General features: G+C 38.6%; 1 protein-coding gene across 4 annotated transcripts in view; it reads left to right on the forward strand.

The window, feature by feature from the left end:
* The window catches only part of lnx1 (ligand of numb-protein X 1), a 57,769-nt gene that overhangs the window by 18,914 nt on the left and 16,533 nt on the right, over nt 1-22,322 (forward strand). For 2 of the 4 annotated variants that reach the window (XM_079830563.1, XM_079830565.1), the window contains 2 exons: nt 18,486-18,733; nt 20,156-20,311. In XM_079830563.1, the coding sequence (XP_079686689.1) occupies nt 18,486-18,733; nt 20,156-20,311 (404 nt within the window). Of the gene's footprint in view, nt 1-18,485; nt 18,740-20,155; nt 20,312-22,322 lie in introns of all 4 variants that reach the window. The other 2 variants (XM_079830562.1, XM_079830564.1) reach the window with 1 other exon arrangement.

Below are 22,322 nucleotides of genomic sequence, written 5' to 3' on the forward strand. Positions count from 1 at the left end.
TAACATATATACTGATATACTGTTTTGAAGGAGGCGGGGCGTTGGAGAGGGCTCTGACGGGAGGGTGGGATCTCATGCTCTCAAAGCTAGCTTGCTATTGCTAGCCGCTCCGAAAATTGCCTTCCCTACCTTTAATGCAATCTCAGGTTACCTCAAAAGTGTTAAAGTGTTAAGATGCACTTATTTTAGCGGTAGGACATTACACTTCTTGAAGACTCCTGCTAACATGTCTAGTGCTTTTAGAAATTACTTTGCTGGGCTGAAAACACAGTTCTTGTGAATCAGATTTGTGTCATGATACATTTATGTTTGAAAATGGAGGCTGGTGCTCTGACTCTTTGAATGTGAATGAGAGCGGCTGGCGGGCTGATCGCTGTCAGGATGAACATGGTTTTGATTTGTGTACTTCAGCGTGGTTTATATTTGTTCCTTTACTAGGAACAGATCAGTTATGGGGGTGGGGGATGGTGATTGATTGTGTGTATGTCTGCGTGCAGCGGATGGCTCTGGTCAGACAGCAGCATGTCGTCATCAGGGTGTCGCGTGTTGCCGTGGTGACCTTATTTTCAGGCATAGTGAGCGGATGACCGCTGAATGCGCGCGTGAGCGGTTTGTCCTGCGGCATTCGCTGGCTCACTCAGTGACCGCATAACCCATCTACTTATCTGTGCCAAGGCACATCACACAAACAGCACGCTGCACAGAGAGAAGAAAAGAAACGTGGGATGTTAAAAGCCATGTTCAATGATGTTGACATTGAACTGCAGTGCATAAAACAGTTGTTGTAAATGGTAATAATACCATTTATTATAAATTTGGCTTGTGCTCACCAAGGCTGCACTTGATGTGAAAAAACACAAACAAAAAAAACTATAATATTGTGAAATATTTTTACTATTTAGGCCTACAATAACTGTTTTTAAAATTGTATTTATTTCTTCGATGGCAAAGCTTAATTTTCAGCAGACATTACTCCACTGATCTTGCAGAAATTATTTTAATATGCTGATTTTGAGCTCAAGAACATTCCTTATTATTATCTGTTAAAGACAAAGTTTTGTTGATTTAATATTTTTCATTTGTCATACATTCAAAAGAACATCTAATTCAAATAGATTTTGTAACAATGTTGAAGTCTTTACTGTCACTTTTTATCAATTTAGTTGGGGGTTTTTTCTCAAATAAATCATCTTAAACTTTTTAATGGTAGTAAGATATAGGCCCATACATACAGGGCCTAAAATTAATACTCGGCTAGTGCAAAATGTGAGTAAAAAATCGGTGCTGGCGAGTAGCCTATTTGAAACTGTGTTAGTCGCCAATTTGCCGGTAAAATTTGTATGGATTCTAACAATGCAATGTTGAACGTAAAGAACCGTGACGCTCGGGACTTTACACCTTGGCCATTTAAATATTTAAGCGGAAGAAGACGCAAAAGGGAACTTATTTTGTTACTCGCGTGCTGCGTGAAAAGTTTTGTGTGCAAAATGTTAGTTTTTGGCTCTATATATATATATATATATATATATATATATATATATATATATATATATATATATATATATATATATATATATATATATATATATATATATATATATATATATATATATATATATAAATTATTTATATAATTGACCCAACCAATCGGTTCACTCCGAACAGAATCAGTATTTTAATGTTTCGGTTCATGCATTCCTTCAGTAACATTATAGTAAAAAAAATTATGAACGTAATTGTTTTACCTTTTTTTTAGCCTATAGGCTACTGACTAAGTACTGTGTTTTCATTATTCAAAAACATGTTTGTAAAGGCTAATATTTTATGTATCTGAGGAGCAGAGAAAAGTGTCAGTCTAGTATTTGCGCTCTATACAGCACTTCACCTTATATAACACAAGATTTTGGTCCAATATATTAAACGTCAGGAAAACCTGAGCGCCCACATAGCTACAATAAACGCTGTAACCTGTAAGTTGATGAAAATGTATAATGCTGAAATTACTGTCTCAAATGCGGCCATTCTAATGACTGACAAAACACAAACCTCCGGCATTCGCTGGTGAAAAACCTCGTAACTCCATTTGAGCTCGATTTTGGGAAACATAAAGCCACAATACTAAAAATACAAAATTATTGAAAAAAAAATTGTTTTTCCGCAGGCCTAGACGTTGTACACAAAACTGTACGTTTCGCTGGTTTCAAAACACACAACACGCTGGAAATTACCTAGCCTGGATGCCAGCCGAACTTAGCCCTGCCCACAACATTCCAGGTCGGGTCTGGACTTGATCCGTTGTGGAGCAACTCGAACCACAGCTGTTTGGACCAATCAAATTGTCAGGGCGGGCTTTATACGACGATGGACAGACGATCAACAGTAACAAAATCATTCACGTCACCGAAGAGCGCTTGGGTTGAATTAGTTTCCCAAACGGAGAACTTGTTCGTGTATGCATTTCACCTTTACTATTTCTCTCAAAAATGATGATCGTGTTGGTAAGTACTCGGTGTGTGCTGAAACTATTTTTACAACACCAGAAAGATCGTTTACACTCATGTTCTTCTTCTACTTCTTCCAGTGTGTGTGCAGTTGAGTTCTGTTGACAACTATGCGTCGCTCCGTTGCTCTGATCCAATTAAATGCAGAGGTATTTTCGCCCCATAATCACAGCCCAATGGAGCAGCAGTATCAGACTCATATTCTGACTAGAATCTGAGTATGACGACGTCAGGCTAGAAATGACCTGCCATTCATCATAATACTTTCACGTGTGGTGACATAGCCTCTGAATAACTTCTCAGATCCAAAAGCTAATGTCAGCGACTTACCTATGAAGACTTAACAGCTGAGCGCGGGCATTTCACTCACTTTGGATGCATCGACGTCTCATTTGAATTCATGATTGGTTGACTGCCAAATTAAAATATCAACCGGTTAATGCTAATTTCAAATAAGAGTTTCTGTTCAGAATGATTAAACTTCATTTCGTTTTTGTTTATGTTCCTGTTAAAATGTAGTTCGTTTCCGTCTTTGTTTTCTGTCCTTGAACGTGTTCGGAGCCCTGCCTGTCAGACAGCAAATTTAAGATTTTTTCCCCAAATGTTAATAAGAGATCTTAAAGAGCACTTGTTATCTCCAAATAATTACCCCTTGTCAGCTTTCTTTCCCTGTAATTACTCATTAAGTTTTGATTTCAGCTTTCACACGCACGTGCACCTTAAACTGGTGCAAGCCTGCAAAATCAAAGCGGTCTTCAGAAAAAAAAGAAAAGGATGCCTGCCACATTCTCTTCTGCGGATTCAAATACGCTTCTGAGCATTTTCTCCGGAGAGCAAGAGTTCAACAAATTGTCGAACGCTCTCGACTAAGTGTCTGTCCTGCAGTTGTTCTGTGTCCTCTCACCTTCCTCATCAGGTTAATGATGATGAGGAGCAGGAAGAGCAAAAAACGTTGTTGCTAATTCGACACTTTAGCCGCATCCGAGTTGGCAGAGTTCTTTTCCCTGCTCAGCACCTGAGCTCAGGGCCAGATCTGCACCTGGGTTGGGTGCTCAGTCACTGCTGGGAGACTGTAAGAGAGAGTTTGGGAAAGGCACAGGAAGTGGAGGGTGTTTGCATGGAAAATACAGACAGCATGCAAGCAGGGATAGAAAGATAAGAAATCCCACTCATCTAATCCCACAACATACACACATAAACCTATCCTCAGTAAATATATACATATTATTCATATAATATATAAAAACAAGTCAAATTGCAAAAGAGCATTACAGTGCTTTATAGTGATCCCCAAGCATTTTGATTTGTATTTTGATCATTCCTTTCTCATATAAGTCAGATAAGTTCTGAGCGGCAGCACTGTGGGAAGATGAAGGGAAGGAAAGACCTGCGGGAGGTTTGACTTGATTGGACTCTCCAAATGTAAACATGCGAATGGTAATTTCTGCTGCGTTTTATACAAAACACCATCCCTGCATACAATTATGCCCACTTCCCTACTAAATATTAGAAGGCAAAACTCAGTATGTGACATGAGTTGTATGTATGAATCCATTATAAAACAGTAGGCAAAACATCAGATTCTGAAGTGTGCATTTGATGAAGACTTTACTATCACATGAGGCCATGAGAGGGGGTTGTGAATGGCAATGAAGTGACACAACTGATACTGTAGGCTAAGTTACATGACAATGACAACATGGCAAATGTATTACGTCCAGATAACATTTATATGATATAGAACATAGTTTTTAACAGTCGCAGGGTATAGGTTTCTACACTGTAAAAACAACTGTAGTTGATTTAACTTAAAAAAGTAATTTACCTGGTTGGCTTAAAAATTTGAGTTAATACAACAAAGGAGATAAATAGAAACTAAAAAGAAATATCTGCATCACATGAATTATCTAAGTTGATTTGACAAAAGATAAAATGTGATAACTAATGTGAAATGTGAAGATAATGTTTTACAGTGTACCTCTCTGTTTATATGCTCAATCACACTACCCAGCAGGCAATAGCCGTCATTTCATCTTCTTGGTTGACTATAGACCCGATATAGTCCAGCTATGAGTAACCCACTACTAGCCAAAATTACCTTGAATTTGGTTACATGTCATTTATGCAAATGTAAGCAAAGTCAACAGTGATTACAAGGGGTTTGGTTTCATTTCTTTGACATGTTCTATGCGTAGCCTAGTCTATTCTTGGTCTATGGTTAGACATCTATTACATTTTTCACTGACAGCCCAAATTTTGGCTTGTTTTAGCCTAGACATCAGGGCTGTGCTTGGGCAGCTATCTTTTAAACGCATTTTTTTTGCTGGGCAGCAATGCACTACAACTGTAGAGTTTCAAACTAAGAGCACATAACTTACATTTTCATTGCTTTTTATCCATAAAATCCTTTTATTTTTAATATTTAAAAATGTTTGTGTGCTGCTGTGTGTCCCTATGTGTGTGTTTACGCATGTTGTGAACCCGCCTATAGGCGCACATTACTAACGCGCTCTTTAAATAACACAAAAAATACTGAACTATTGACTTTAGACCAGGTTTTTGTTGGTCAATGGCGCAGTCATTTTTAGTTGCCTCAAAATAGCAGCGCGCCAACAATGCGCTTGAACACACCTCGTTTTCAGACCATCACGATGCCCATTGGTCAACTCAATCAATCACCTGTCATGAAAAGTTCAGACTTTATGGGTTCAATTCAGAGCTCAGAAAAATCATGGATCCATTTGCGACAAACAGTAATGCTTTCTATCAGGATGTGCTACCAACGCTATACTAATACTATTTGGTTGAGCATTGTGTAGTCAGCCAGAACTGTGAGTCACATGACCAATGAAATCTTCTGAAAAGGCTGTGGGCGGAATTTAGTAAAAAAAAAAAAAAGTAAGTTGTTTAGGTGGGAAAAAATCTTGCATTTAATATACAGGAAAGCTACTTGGGTCCAAGTCTTGTGTGGGAAGGTCCACCTGGCATGTTACCATAGAAATAGGACGAATAACGAGATATTGTTTGTCACTTTAATGCAATCTAAATATCATAGATACAAATACGTGTTCCCTAAGCTTGAATGGGCTCTTGCTCATAGGCAATGCAGGATCTCTTGTCGTCACAGTGGCAAACTCGGAAAGGACCACATGTGTGAAGATATCTGGAAAACTAGGCCAACTACACTCTAAAAAAAAAGGCTCGTAATCATAGGGGAACCTTTTTTAGTGCTATATAGCACCAATTTTGGTGCTTCAGTGGTTCTTCAGCGGTTCTTCAGAGGTGCTATATAGCACCTTAGTCAAAGAACCGGTGAAGAACCTCTGAAGAACCGCTGAAGAACCTCTGAAGAACCGCTGAAGAACCACTGAAGCACCAAAATTGGTGCTATATAGCACTAAAAAAGGTTCCCCTATGATTACGAGCAAAGGACCATTTTTGGTGCAATATAGAACCTTTTTTTTTTTAGAGTGTAGAGCTGCTCAAGTGAAGCTAAAGTGTGAATAAACAGAAGATTACACACACACACACCAACACTGACCTCTTGCTCTAAAGAGGTGTTTGTGCTCTTGGAGTAGATACATATTTTAAACCTTCAGTACACAAGCACACACGTGTCCTCTGGGGCATAAGGTATCTTAAAAATACTTAAAATACACCATTGGGGTGTCAGTTTTATCCTTGGCTGTGACTGAATTCGTACAGAACAACACGCAAACACATGCAAAATGGATCACATGCAAAGGGCGCACTCTCCGCCTGCCATAGGAGCGGGTCAGATGTATCTACCGCTTCAGACTGAGCACAGGTCTTAATGTTAAGCGCTCAGAGCAAAGATAACAGACACTCCTGCGCTATCTCCTGCACACATTAGAGAACTAAAGCAGATCACTGTCCCGGTTCCACACTGAGAGAGAGAGAGAGAGAGAGAGAGAGAGAGAGAGAGAGAGGGAGATTGTGAGAAATAAAGTCAATGCGGTCGCTCAGCTGGGGGTGGGGAGGGGGGGGGGGTGTAGAGGGATGAACATAAATCTGCTGCTGTCTTCATCCTGCTGTTCTCATCACAGAGAAGAAGAGAAACAGAAGTGGGTGGGGAGAAGGAAGGTATAGAAATAACGTATAAGAGAGAGAGAGAGAGAGAGAGAGAGAGAGAGAGAGAGAGAGAGAGAGAGAGAGAGAGATGGTGGAGGGAAAGGTAGTTCTGCATAATTGTCCTTGCTTGCTGCTGCCAGTGTGATGTCAGTGGCTGGCTGAGAGAGTCGCATGATACAGTTTCATAGGACAGGGAACCGGTTAATGCAATCAGTGTGTGTGTGTGTGTGTGTGTGTGTGTGTGTGTGTGTGTGTGTGTGTGTGTGTGTGTGTGTGTGTGTGTGTGTGTGTGTGTGTGTGTGTGTGTGTGTGTGTGTGTGTGTGTGTGTGTGTGTGTGTGTGTGTGTGTGTGTGTGTGTGTGTGTGTGTGTCAGTGCTCACATGGGATCAGTTTAAAGTTATTTTTGTTAATAACTGTTTTTGTTTGTGTTTTCCATTCAGTATCCACTTCAGAAATTATTCTATTTAATATTTAAATTAATATAATATATATTTTAGTGCTGTCAAATGATTAATCACATCCAAAATAAAAGTTTGTGTTTACATAATATATGCGTGTGTACTGTGTATAATTATTACGTAAAATATACACACATGCATGTATATATTTAAGATTAATTATACACAGTACGCACACACAAATATTATAAACAAGCTTTTATTTTGGATGTGATTAATCGCGATTAATATTTTGACAGCCCTAATATAATTTTTTCAAGTCTAAATTATCATATAATGTGGCATCAAATATTTAATTGAGATGGAAATATGAATGAACCAAATATGGAATTAATATAATCATCAATTAATCTTAAATTAGATATGATTTTCCTTATTACGTGTTAAAATAGAAACGTTAGTTAAAAAAAAACAAACACTTTAATTCAATTAATGAAAAAAATAAATAAAGTCCTCCCATCCTAGCATAATGTGTTAAGATAAGCTTTACTTTGTTTGAGAATCCATGGTCTGACAAAGCACATTTTCTCTCAACATTGGCTCAACCAATGGTGTGATTTTGCGGAGGGTCCATTTTCCCAACCAATGGCAGGCGAGTCCAGTTTCCCATTTGGTTCTGCAGTGCAGCTACAGAGTTCGCAAAAGGATAATAGGAGGGGGAAAAAAACAGGCTGTGAAATTTTGAGAATTTAAGTGAAATGTCCCCCAATGAGTTTTCCTTGGCCATTCATCGGTCTCTCCTCTTCTCTGGCCTTAGCAGTTCTCTCAGAGCGTTTGCCACGAGTGTATAATCCACCAGACAATGAATTACTCGACGTTAATATGTCACGACTCCAAAAGAGTTGCCTCCTTCTCCCTCCTCCTTGCCGTCTTTTTCTCCCTGAGATTACTATTTTCCTTAATCCTTCCTCCTGCTGCACTGAAGCTCTGATCCCAAGCCCATCAGCAGATTAAGTAAAGATAAGGAGGAAGACACCTCCTTTGATAAACTTTACAAAGACTGATTAAAGTGTATTTATATGTGTGCGCATGCCTCCCAAGTTCCCAACATGTCAAAGCAATTAAAGAGATCAGACAGACCGGGCACCACTTTCCCATGATGCATTTCTCTTTACAATTGTTAACACAATAAATGAATGGAAAAAGAGTCATTGTTTTCTATTCCACACACTATCACATACACTATATCGGGAGTCTTAAATGACTTATAGACATAGTCAATTTAGACATAGTTTCATATGACCCCTCAAATAATATATAACACATTTTTTTGGGGGGGGGGGACAACACAAAACATTTATATTTATTATATACTACTCCAGGTAGCCCTGCAGTACATCAGACACACTGAGCCGAGTGCCGTACACACACAATAACCTGCAGCGCTCTGAGATTTCAGATGTCAATTGGAACTGAATATGCTGCAGTTTTGTCAGAAATGCATTTTGTGCTGGTGCAGCGTTGCGTTGCAATGCTGTCTGTCGGACAACCAGTCTCTAGATCTTTAACTGCTGCAGTGTGCGAGTGTAAGCGAGTGTTTGTGTGTGTCCGGTCCGCTGCTGTAGCTACTTATAGTGCTGATGGCGTGCGGTGATGGCGTGATTTAGTATCTCTCTCCATCTCAGCGGTTGAGCAGTGAGCTATGATGAGGAAATCTCTGTCCTCTCCTCTCTGTGTCAGTCCTACACTGAGCTGTGATTATCCTGATGCTTGGGTCTGGATTAGCAGGCTAGCAGTGGAGATTCCAGGGGGAAGGGATGGAATATCTCGCAGTTTTAAGCATTATCTGCATATCTATTTAATTTACACAGGCATAAGGGAAGCAGAACTTAACTCTGCTAAAAGCAAGTAAATAGTTTCTTCAAATAAATATGTCAAAAAAACATTACATGTGACCCTGGACCCTAAAACCAGTCATAAGTCACACGGGTATATTTGTGGCAATAGCCAACTATACATTGTGTGGGTCAAAATGATCGACTTTTCTTTTTATGCCAAAAATCATTAGGATATTAGGTAAAGATCAGGTTCCATGAAGATATTTTGTACATTTCCTACCGTAAATATATCAACAATGTATTATTAGTAGTAATGTGCGTTGCTAACACTCTAAAAAATGCTATTGGGTTGTTTTAACCCAGTGAATGGGTCGTTTTAACCCATCGGTTGGGTTAAATGTTTGCTTAAAACAACCCAATCGCTGGGTTAAAACAACCCAATTGCTGGGTTAGTCCATTTCCACCCAACTTGGGTTGTTTTTAACCCAGCATTTTTTAGAGTGTAAGGACTTCATTTGGACAACTTTAAAGGTGATTTTCTCAATATTTTGGCCAAATATTGTCCTAACAAACCATACATCAATGGAAAGCTTATTTATTCAGCTTTCAGATGATGTATAAATCTCAATTTTAAAAAAAAATGGACCCTTATGTCTAGTTTTGTGGTCCAGGGTCAGTTTAGTTAATTCTAGAAAAATGTGTCAAAAAGAATATAATATAATTAATATAATATAATATAATTAATATAATATAATATAATATAATATAATATAATATAATATAATATAATATAATATAATATAATATAATATAATATAATATAATATAATATAATATAATATAATATAATATAATATAATATAATAATATAATATAATATAATATAATAATATAATATAATATAATATAATATAATATAATATAATACACTGTACACTCTAAAAAATGCTGGGGTAAAAACAACCCAAGTTGGGTTAAAAATGGACTAACCCAGCAATTGGGTTGTTTTAACCCAGTGAAGGGATCGTTTTAACCCAGCGGTTGGGTTAAATGTTTGCTTAAAACAACCCAATCGCTGGGTTAAAACAACCCAATTGCTGGGTTAGTCTATTTTCAATCCAACTTGGGTTGTTTTTATCCCAGCATTTTTTAGAGTGTAAAAAATAAAAACATATAATGTACTGGTAATTTTCTGCCAGGACATTATCCAGTAATTTTACGGAAATTTCCGTTAACCCTTAAAACACAAACTAATGCAATGTGTAAATCAAATACAGGTAAAACATCTGTAAAAAACCAATACGCAAAATTCCTTCATATTTATACAGTACATTGTGCCCTATTTTTACAGACTTTTTTTCAGTATATAATATAATATAATAATATAATGTAATATAATATAATACACACATAAGGAATGCATAATTAGCTGCATGCGAATTTGTTATATTTCTTCAGTTAAACATGTCAATATTGATATCAGTGAATAGATTTTTTTTTTTTTTTTTTTTTTTTTTTTACAAATGTACATTACAATATAATATACACATGCACACATAAGGAATGCATTAGTTAGCTGCATGAAAAAAGTAAACATCAGAAATTATTATATTTCTTCATGTTAATAACACTATATGATAGTTATAATAGTTAACATTATATGATAGATGTAACAAATGTACAAAATAATTAATTTAATATACACATGCACACATAAGGAATGCATAGCATGCATGAAAAAGTAAACATATCAGAAATTATATTTCTTCAGTTAAACATGTCAATAACATTATATGATAGTTAACATTATATGTTATAACAATTTTATAATATCATATAATTATTATAACTCTACATCAGTACTAGACTGAAAATATGACTGGCACATGACCCTCTAAATGTGTGTGTTTGTGTTCAGATCTTTTGAGGTCAGTTTCAGGAATCTGTCTGGCATCTCGCTCTGATGGAAATATGTTTGTATGTGTGCCTAAGACTAGTACATCCCAGTCTTAGAGCGGTGTTATTTGGGTAGGTTCAGGATAATCCATTCACTCAAAAGAGGATTGAAGCGTCAATCTGGTTTTGATGACTTAGATTCAGACCATTGTGTGTTTTGATGTCTGTAGTCGAAGATTTAGTGTACTGGATTTAGTGTGAGCGCCTGTAAGTAGCCGGTGGAATATTCTAGAGATTAATTTCATTATTAATAAGAGAAGAGGAACACATAATTCTCCCTCTTTTTGTCAGGTCATTATGAGGTCTCACCGGGCTGTGGCCTACATCTCCATAATCACCAGTGGCGTAGGCAGAAAGTGGATGATGGGTGGGTTTCTAATAGTGTGGGTGGGCCGGAATAATTCGCATTACCCCTTCATTTGGAAGAAAAATCTGATTGAAACATAGCAAAACAGCTAAAAGGAAATACTTTGTAAATACTGGTTTCCGTCTTTTCCTCTCTGCTACGAGCAGAAACAGAAAATCGCGCTTGCGCAGTGCTGCTTTGTGTACAGGGGTAACCATGGTAACCGCCGTCATCTGCCTAGATGCCTGTCAGCGCCTAGCCTAGTTCTAATGCATGACAAAATAAATCACATTTAAAATCATTATTGAAGAATTATTAAACGTTAGAATTTCCCTTGATCTGACAGGATGGGCAAGCTGTCAAGGCCCACCCGTAATCAAAAACAGGGAAAACGAATTAAACTAGAAACCAAGATAGAAGATAGAGTTTTGGTTTTAGATATAAGGAGATTCTGAGTCTGTCGAGACCTTCTCTCAAATAAAAAGAAAAGTTTGATATTGTAATATGCGGTTACAAGACACTCTATTAATCACGTTTCATGTTTCATGACGTCCAAACTAGATAAATAATGACAATGATTATGATAATATTTGGATGTACTGTCTCTTTAAGAAAGTAAAAGCTACATATGAACTGCAATATGACAGCGAAGGGAATACGAGAAGAGGAAGTTGGGGGTCAGGGTCCAGGGAAGATTCATAGATGGAGGGAAGTGAAGGAATAAAAGGTTTGGAACATGGGGAGAGAGCGATGGAAAAGTGCCTGAGAGTTGTTAATCTCTCTCTCTGTGTTGCTCTGTGCCCTGCTGCCCGTCCATATGGCTGTGTATATGTGTGTGAGTGAATATAAATGAAAGAGGAAATTGGGTGCAAGGTGACTGGCACATGCCATCATTCATCTAATGGGATGCTTGGATTAAACAATAACCTCTGCATTGCTGTTATTGAGGCTGCATGCGTTATGAGCGAGTCTGTCAGGACAAAGACACGGCTTATGACCACAGATTGCTGCTTTATCTCTAGAAGGAAAGCCTGTTTTAATTAACATCTGCCTAAGCCCATTAACGAAGGAACGGACAAGACCACTGTGTCGCATCTTGCTCTTTGTCTCAGTCTCTCTCTTTATCATGAATATACACATTGCACAGAGCATTTGTCCTTATTAACACAGATAGTATTATGTGCTAGCTACAGTGTTCAAAGTTCAATGACTTTTTGGTGAGAATGTGTCTTGTTCCACTAAATAAGAATGCCAAAAAAAAAAACATTTTATTGACGTTTATTTCTTCTTCTGTAGAACACAAAAGTAATTTAATAGTGACTATGGGCTGTCAAGCTCCTAAAAGGCAAGCTGTTAATTTTTTGTTCTGTTAAATATATCGAAATATCAAAGGGTTAGTTCACCCAAAAATGAAAATTCTGTCATTAATTACTCACCCTCATGTCGTTCGACACCCGTAAGACCCGTTCATATTCGGAACACAAATGAAGATATTTTTGTTGAAAGCTGATGGCTGAGAAAGGCTTCAGATAGGCCTCCATTGGCATTCAGTACATTTACACTCCCAAGACCCATAAAAGGCACTTAAAACGTCGTTACAAAGTCCATCTCACCACAGTGACTCTACAATAATTTTACGATGCGACGACAATAGTTTTTGTGCGCAAAAAAAAATCTGAATAACACCTTTATCCAACTTGTTCTTGTCTTCCGTGTGTGTCTCCACGACGCATGCGCGAGAATATGACGCAGATCCGGTGTTCGGACACATGACCCAGAAGCGATTTGTTTACAAGCAGAGGAAGATGCGCGTATCTAAGCTGTTGGATTCTACATTGATCGTGCTTTAGGTCTCGGCGTAGTTCTCAAAATGGGACTAAAGTGTGCATTTCATGGATTCCCGAACCCCGGCGCTACGTCATATTCTCGCGCATGCGTCGTGGAGACACACACGGAAGACATGAAGAGGTTGAATAAAGGTGTTATTTTGATTTTTTTTTGCGCACAAAAACTATTGTCGTCGCATCGTTAAATTATTGTAGAGTCACTGTGGTGAGATGGACTTTGTAACAACGTTTTAAGTGCCTTTTATGGGTCTTGGGAGTGTAAATGTACTGAATGCCAATGGAGGCCTGTCTGAAGCCTTTCTCAGCCATCAGCTTTCAACAAAAATATCTTCATTTGTGTTCTGAATATGAACGGAGGTCTTACGGGTGTCGAACGACATGAGGGTGAGTAATTAATGACAGAATTTTCATTTTTGGGTGAACTAACCCTTTAAAAAAATATACGTTTTTCAGCTAATGTTGTGACAATTCTGGGTCTGAATTGCAATGACCCCATATGAACCTCGTGTGCTGGGTATAATGTCTGCCAATGTAAAATGTATTCTCTCTCCTCTAAGAGAAGAGTAAAAATTGACTTTATTATGCAATCCAGAAGGCTCTTCTTCACAACTATGAATGATGTAAGACCTTCAGATTGACAGACAAGAATCAAGGGGGAAAGATCCCGAAGTGAACAACCGCTGTCCCAACTCAGCTGACAACTGGTTGGTCTCCATGGAGGCCCTGTGTTATATAATATAAAGAGATGATGTTCCCTCTCAGTTAATCATTCTAATTCCTTTTTATGGCCACAGAAGAGGCCAAGACGGTGTTTTCTTTATCTATTATACACCTTGGAAAAATACTGAGGTCTGGACCTCTGTATTTTTCCAAGGTGTATATAATAAAAGTTGTGAAATAATTGCCTAATATAGAATTAAAGATTTTTTGGATTAAAATATCCAAAAACCACTAGAACAACGTAATATATTTTGTTGACTGGTGTATTTACATTATCCCAAATGTTTCCAAGAATGTTTAAATCCAGAGAAATAAGCAATTTTAACCAGAACACGGAGTGTGTCTGTGCATCGCCTATCAATGACACCATACCCGCGTTACCCTCGATTTCCAGATATTTTGTAGAAACCATGGAAACACTAAAGACGCTTTAATATATTATGTGTTTTATTAGATAAGTGAGCAACTGTTTGGATACATTCATCGACAGAAAATGTATAATTGTTATACAGCTCAACACAGTTAGTCTTATTGTTTAAATCTGGTTTTATTGATTTACCACGAGCAGTGTTGGGGGTAACGCATTACAAGTAACTTGAGTTACGTAATAATATTACTTTTTCAAGTAACTAGTAAAGTAACGCATTACTTTTCAAATTTACAGCAAAATATCTGAGTTACTTTTTCACATTAATTTGACTGACAGCTCTCCTGTCCCCATGTTGAGAAAAATAAGTGCAGAGGCGTTGTGTGTAAACATGATGGTTATTGTAGTTCTAGACTAAATGTGAGCATTTATTCATCTCACTTGCACAATAAAGATTCTGTACTCCTCAAAACGAATAAAATCAGTCAAATGCAAAATCAGAGTACTATGCAAACCTTGTGTTAAATGTTAAATAAAACAACAATTTTTATGCATTTAATCTACCTTTATATTTAATTTACCAATGTCTTGCTGCAGACCTTTGATGATGAAAATTACTAGATTTTTTGTTTTTATTGGTAAAACTTTTTTCTCCTGCATCCTATTCTATCATTATCCAGAATGGCAGCACAGCAGAGCTGCGCCCTCTACTGTTCATGCGTGAATTTGCATTTTTACCTCAGCCTGGGGCTTATTATTTCAATTTTGGTATGAAGAGGTCTTTACAAAAATATAACTTTTTTTGTTATAAAAAAAAACAAAAACAAGCCCAGCCCAGGTGAGAAAAAGTAACGCAAAAGTAACGTAACGCATTACTTTTCTTAAAAAGTAACTAAGTAACTCAATTAGTTACTTTTTAAGGGAGTAACGCAATATTGTAATGCATTACTTTTCAAAGTAACTTTCCCCAACACTGACCATGAGCACCATGTTTTACCATGCCTAGCTTACTGCAGTGTGCAACAAGTGTCTCATAGTAGCCGCCGAGCGAACGCACAGAGTAGAATTATAACATAATTATGATAAAACAGCCCTGCGTTACACCACATACACATGGCTGGAAGAAGCAGAAAGTGGTCGCCTGCGGCTTAATAAAAGCTCCACGAAATCAAGGCGCCATCAAGCTGGCGGCAAAAATTTACATATTTTGACTTTAACTCTACTTTAGTTCTGCAAGGATATTGCACAGCACCTAGATCGTCTAATCTGAGCTGTCATTGGTCTGTCACCGCTCGTCAAATGTCAAAATATTTGAGATGACCAATCAAATCAAAGTAGGCGGGCTTTATGTTCACAGAAGCTGCTGAGCGCGTTTCAAACGGTCATAAAGTGCGAGATAAGATGTAAGTAACTAAATATTTCATATTTCATAGCTGTTTCAGAATAGAAATGTTAAACGAGCGACAAAAATAATCAGGCAAATGAATAAACGTTTGCCATCATTTACGTAGCATTCATGTATGTTGTAATGGTATCTATCAATGTGAGAGGACAAGAAAGCCTTTTTCATCATTTTAGGCATAAGATTAATAATGAATGTGTACATATCATGAATTAATTTAATAATACCTAGCATTTAATAAGAACTTGCCTAAGAAAATGATTTATAAAACATAAATATCAGTTGACCCTATGTTGACTTTCTTCACCGACAGACGAAAATGAGTCAAAGCTCAGCTTGAGACTGAGCAAGATAAGGTGACTGAGAAAAAAAAAGAAAGAGTGATGAAGATGAGGAGAGAGCAGGTGTTGACAAATCATCTACTGGCCACTGACATGGTTTTAAAGCTATTGTTATCCCATTTTTTTTGGCCTTCAAACATCGTAAAATGCACATATGTAGATCAGAGAAATAAAACATTTCTTGAACCCCCCTAACCCAAATTTGGGACGTCAGTGATTATAAAACACTGCCTACACCCCGGGTAGTGTAGTCATCCCAGAAAACTCCTAAGCCGTCATTTTATCCTGAAACCCTGTCAATCGACCAGTGTGAGGTAATTGCCTTTCTTTAGGTTGGCAAAAGGATTTGAAGTCTTTCATCAGCACTGTAACGCAAGCTGAGTGAAAGCAGCCGTTCTTTTAGTGCGGTTATTAAGTTTGCACACCTGAGGCTTTCCAATCAGGGGTCAGTAGTAAGTGAGATATACGGCCAGTGTCAAGCTCTCTGCCACATGTCCCCTTTCTCTCCCTTATAGCATCTATGAGTGTGTAGACAGGCATGAATACTGAGACAAAATGCTTTATTTTAAACCAGGTCCCTAAGGCATGACATCTCTCCTGGTGCTGTACACATATTTTTGCGTGTATGTGTCCACCCATTGATTTATCTCTTCACAGCCGGCCCCTCAGAGAGAGCTCTGCTCCAGTAGGCGCCATAACAGTGCCATCGTTCATAATTGTTTTTGAGATGATTTTATTATTTTCTTGTTATTATACAACTTTTTCCCAACTGTTTAGTATCTACACTATATTGCCAAAAGTTTTGGGACGCCTGCCTTACATGCACATGAACTTTAATGACATCCCATTCTTAATCCGTAGGGTTTAATATGGAGTTTCACGCCCTTTGCCACTGTAACAGCTTCGACTCTTCTGAGAAGGCTTTCCTCAAGGTTTAGGAGTGTGCATATGGATTTTTTTTTTTACCATTCTTCTAGAAGCGCATTTGTGAGGTCAGGCACTGATGTCGTACGAGAAGGCCAGGCTCGCAGTCTCCGCTCTAATTCATCCCAAAGGTGCTCTATTGGGTTGACGTCAGGACTCTGTGCAGGCCACTCAAGTTCCTCCACACCAAACTCGCTCATCCATGTCTTTATGGACCTTGCTTTGTGCACTGGTGCGCAGTCATGTTGGAACAGGAAGGGGCCGTCCCCAAACTGTTCCCACAAAGTTGGGAGCATGAAATTGTCCAAAATGTATTGGTATGATGAAGCATTAAGAGTTCCTTTCAATGGAACTAAGGGGCCAAGCCCAACCCCTGAAAAACAACCCCACACCATAATCCCCCCTCCTCCACCGTCCTCCAGTCAGGCAATTACCGTTCTCCTGGCAACCACCAAACCCAGACTCGTCCATCAGATTGTCAGACAGAAAAGCGTGATTGGTCACTCCAGAGAACACGTCTCCACTGCTTTAGAGTCCAGTGGCGGAGTGCTTTACCCCACGGCATCCAATGCTTTGCATTGCACTTGGTAATGTAAGGCTTGGATGAGCTGCTCGGCCATGGAAACCCATTCCATGAAGCTCTCTACACACTGTTCTTGAGCTAATCCGAAGGGCACATGAAGTTTGGAGGTCTGTATCTATTGACTCTGCAGAAAGTTGGCGACTTCTGCGCACTGTGAGCCTCAGCATGCGCTGACCCCGCTCTGTGATTTTACGTGGCCTACCACGTCGTGGCTGAGTTGCTGTTGTTCCCAATTGCTTCCACTTTGTTATAATACCACTAAAAGTTGACCGAGGAATATTTAGTAGTGAGGAAATTTCACGAATGGACTTATTGCACAGGTGGCAACCTATCACAGTTCCCACGCTTGAGTTCACTGAGCCCCTGAGAGCGACCCATTCTTTCACAAATGTCCATAGAAGCGTCTGCAAGCCTAGTGCTTGATTTTATTCACCTGTGGCCATGGAAGTGATTGGAACACCTGAATTCAATGATTTGGAGGGGTGTCCCAATACTTTTGGCTATCTGTCTATCTATCTATCTGTCTGTCTGTCTATAGTCCTGCCCACATTGAAAGCTCATTGGTCCAAAATAACATCAAATATCTTCTGACTGGATATGATTGAATCACATCGCAAAGCAGTTTCCATTCAGTGTGAACAGACAGATTGCTTGTCGCTGGTTAGGACAGCGTAAAGCTCAGGGATTCAGAACGGTGGAAAACCTGTGACCTTGTGGGAGGGTTTACTCGTGTGTGTCTAATCATGGGCTGATGGTTTATTGGTTTGTCGATGTCTCAGTGTGTGAACATTGGGACATTTGAGGAATGCTCTCAAGTACAACTATAAGCTGCAGGTCTATTTCTGAATGTGTTCATTTGTAATCTACACTACACCAGTAAGGTCATAAAGAGATAGCTTTAGCACATGGTTAGTTTTGTAAAGTAAGGAATCTCATGTCAAAGGAGAGGTGTTTTATATTCTAGTCTTTGAGTTTGTTTCCCATGCCTTCAGCGACAAAACACTGTACACACACACAAATCAAGTAAAAGTCTAAATGCTCCCTCTTGCAACAATGTGATTATTCAGCCTCTACGTGACTTTGCTTTCCAAATTGGCACATAGATGATGACACATTCATTGTATGATAATGTATCTTGCTGACCTAGTTGTCGGTGTGTGTGCTCACAGGTGTAAAGGAGCGTCACACTATGGCCTTTCCGCAGAGAGAAAGAGGCGGTCTCAGGAGGGAGACTGCACAGACAGCACCTCAGAGCTCACTGTGGCGGCACTGCCCGGGGAGGGATGCCCCTCCTCTGCTATCGCCCTCCTATCAGACGAGCCTGGCCTGGTTAACCCCGCCTATGAGCCCAGTGTGGAAGATAACAGCCAATCCGGGAGCACCACCAGCCTGGCAGCACGCAGCGGTTCGAGGAAGAGTGAGTGTGAGTGCATACATTGTGTTTGTGTGTATTTGTGTATATATATATATATATATATATATATATATATATATATATATATATATATATATATATATATATATATATATAAAGCCTAATGTTAGATATAATTATTATATGATATAATTATATAAAATATAATGATTGTATTATACGTGTAATTTAATCAAATAAAATTAGCATTTATTTATTAATTTACTCATTTTTGTATTTTTTTAATTAAAGGATGTCCCCTACAATATGAATATTTGTATTTAATTTGTTTATATATTATGTATTATATACATATATATTTTAGAATAAGAATTAGAATATGAATCTTTGTCTTTCCCTCCCTCATACTTACTGAGAGAGCTAATCTGATTAATGTCAATTGTTCGAAGTTGCCCCCTGCGCCATTTATGTAGTTTTACGCAAAAATCAATTCAAAGTGCATGTCTGAAAAGGCTCAGCTGAGACAAGCAAATGATGCAGTTAAAGAAACAAAAAGGAGGAAATAGAGAGCGTTCAAATATGCCTTATGAATACTTTATGAGGCCTGTTCCTGACCTCCACAAAGCAGTTCAGATGTGTTTCATTGTCTGACTTCCCCTCGAAACGTGAAGCCTTGAGAATGGGGACAATAAATGCTGCTGCACCAGCATTTCTGGCTTGGGGCTGGGAACAGTGTGACACTGCAGCTGAACAAGCTGTCTGCCTCCAATCCTGTAAATGCCACTGTCAGAACTCTATCCATCAGGACAGAAAGACTGAAAGAGTCGAGGAATGAGACAGAAAAACATGTATTGCAGGGGTTTTCGACCTTTACAGACCCAACAACCTCTGACCCAGACTGTCAGCCCTCCCACTTTTAATAACTTTATTTAGGAACATTAACTAACTTTACTACATTGTATTATCCTTAACTGATCATTAGTTTGTCATAAGTTCTAGACTGTTTTATACATCTTCTCCACTGATCACCTGGAGGGTCTCTAAGCGGTCCTGGGTGTATTGAAATGTTAACCAGGACACATAATATAGTTCTATTTTTGTTGTCTGAAACTTTTGTCTGTGATCTGTAGATTAAACAGACATGAAAAGTGTTATCCTGCACAGTTCTGTGCTGATTCAGGTCTGACCTGAAGAAGTTTTAACCTTACTGCAGTGTCCACAATACAGCACCAGCAGGTGCTGCTTGCTTCAGATGTTCATTGCTTGGCCTGCAGGTGCAATGTATTATGGTGCTCGAAAAAGAAACAATTTGATTGGCTACTGTGTGCCAACTCATTTGTGATTGGCTGTAAGTGGACAGAAGGATGTGTGAGGGACTTGTCTAGGCATGTTTAGGCAAAGAAGTTTCTCTCTCCTTCTTTCTCACTCAGTTCCTTCAAAGCTCTCTCTCGCATTCATCCACAGATCGCAACTTTGACAGAACGTCGGTGCGTAGTCGCTCTTTTCGGCGCCTGAATCGAGCCTTTAGTGTCCTGAGGAGGACCAAGAGCGGGACAGCAGTAGCCAACGAGACCACAGAGGAGCGGGACAACCTCAGAAATGCCAACATACCACCGGAGGGTAAGTGTGTGTGTCTTGCAAGTACTTTATTTGGCCATTTGTCAGATGGTCAGTTTGGGAGTCCAGCTAAACACCAGCTTGGCCTGGGAAGGAGACCAGCTAGACCAGAAGAAGACCGACTGGGAGACCAGTTTGACCAAATTAAAGTGGAGAACAGTTGGATATGAGAGAAAGAGACAGAGAAACAGTGTGTGTGTAATGGAGAAGGAAGGAATGGATACAAAGAGAGAGAGAAATCACAGAGTTTGTTACCGAAGCTGTAGTTTACAGACTGTTGAGGTACATGTTCAATATGAATTTTTCACCCAGAACAAATGGAAACAAATTTACAGTATTAATATATATTGACATACCTAGCTCTATGGCTGCATATGGCTCCTTCAATTGCATCAATATTTTGGTTAAATTTGATCTCTTCAAGTTGCTATATTTTTGCATTATAAAATTAGCAAATGTAAGCATTTATAAATATGAAAACTGTTTGGTTATTACTGTGTTGTTATGAAGCATTATAACATCTTTAAAAACACCCTGTTTGTGTCATAACTACAAGCTCAAAGGGATAGTTTCCAAACCTGTGTGAATTTCTTCCTTCTGCTGAACACAAAAAAAGATATTTGGAAGAATGTCAGTAACCAAACGGTTGATGGAGCCATTGAGTTCTATAGTATTTTTCTCCATACTATGGAAGTCCCATCAACTGTTTGGTCACCCATATTCTTCAAAATATCTTCAGCAGAAGAAAGAAATTCATACAGGTTTGGAACAACTTGAGCATGAGTAAATTATGACATCATTTTTTATTTTTGGGTGAACTATCCCTTTAAGAACCTGAAAATGGTTACCCACAAAACCAACACGATCACATGAGAATGCGTATCAATAGAGTGTGCAATGCCGTGGAATGTACATGCCAAAATGAGTTTTGGCTAGCATATGGTACACAGTTTTTCTCGTGCATATGATATGCACTGATATGCCATAAAGTGCGTATTTAAAACTAAAACTGCCTACCATATGCACAGCAAAACTCATTTTGGCGTATACATTCCACAACATTGCACACCCGTATTATTTGTAGGCATGTTCGTGTGATCGGGCTCCACAAAACACCAAATCAATCCTCTGGGAATTAAGTTTCCCGTCAATAATGTTCAATAGCATGCTAAAACAATATCAATGGATATTGTTAGAAAAAAGGTTGTGTGTCAGAAGGTGACAGTCTGGTTTGGGTCCGCTCAGCACCGCAGTAGCATATGGTCCTTTAATAATGCAGATGGAGCCTGAGGAGACTTGTCAGAGAGAGACAGCGAGGAAATGAAGCAGTGTGTCGGGACAGAGGGACTGGACAGATGAACGCTGAGTGAGACCGTTGCTTTCTGAATGAAAACAAAAGCGAAAAAGAATGCTTGAGAGATTGGAAATGAGTGAGGAAAATACTGATGAGTGTGTGTGTGCGTGTGTGTGTGTTCGTTATGTAACACCCTGGTTTGCAGTAGTAATGAGCTTCACTTTCTCTCTCCCTGCAAGCAATCAGATGAGATGAGAGGAAAATATTGACTTTGAAAGAGAGAAACTGCAGATTGTGGAGAACAGCCGGATACAAGAGAGAGAAAGAGTGTGTGTAATGGAGAAAGAAGGGATGGATAAAGATAAGGAGAGACAAATCACAGACATTGTTAGTGAATCCAGCTGTAGTTTACAGTCTTTTCAGTTACAGGTGCAGTACAAATCTTTCACCTAGAACAAATACAAACGCATGAGCATTTTTTGAATAAATGTACAATATGTATATATTTTCATAATTGTCTGACAACTCTAGCTCTATGGCTGCATAGCCAATGTATTCAGTGTCACATGATCCTTCAGAAATGTTGATTCAAGAACCATTGCTCAAGAAACATTTCTTATTATCAGTTGTGCTCCTTAATATTTTTGTGAAAACAGTGTTTTTTTTTCAGGATTTGTTGAGGAATAGAACAGCATTTATTTGAAACATTTGCTATCACTT

Source organism: Gobio gobio (genome assembly GCF_949357685.1).
Source record: "Gobio gobio genome assembly, chromosome: 12".
Classification (NCBI taxonomy): Eukaryota; Metazoa; Chordata; class Actinopteri; order Cypriniformes; family Gobionidae; genus Gobio; species Gobio gobio.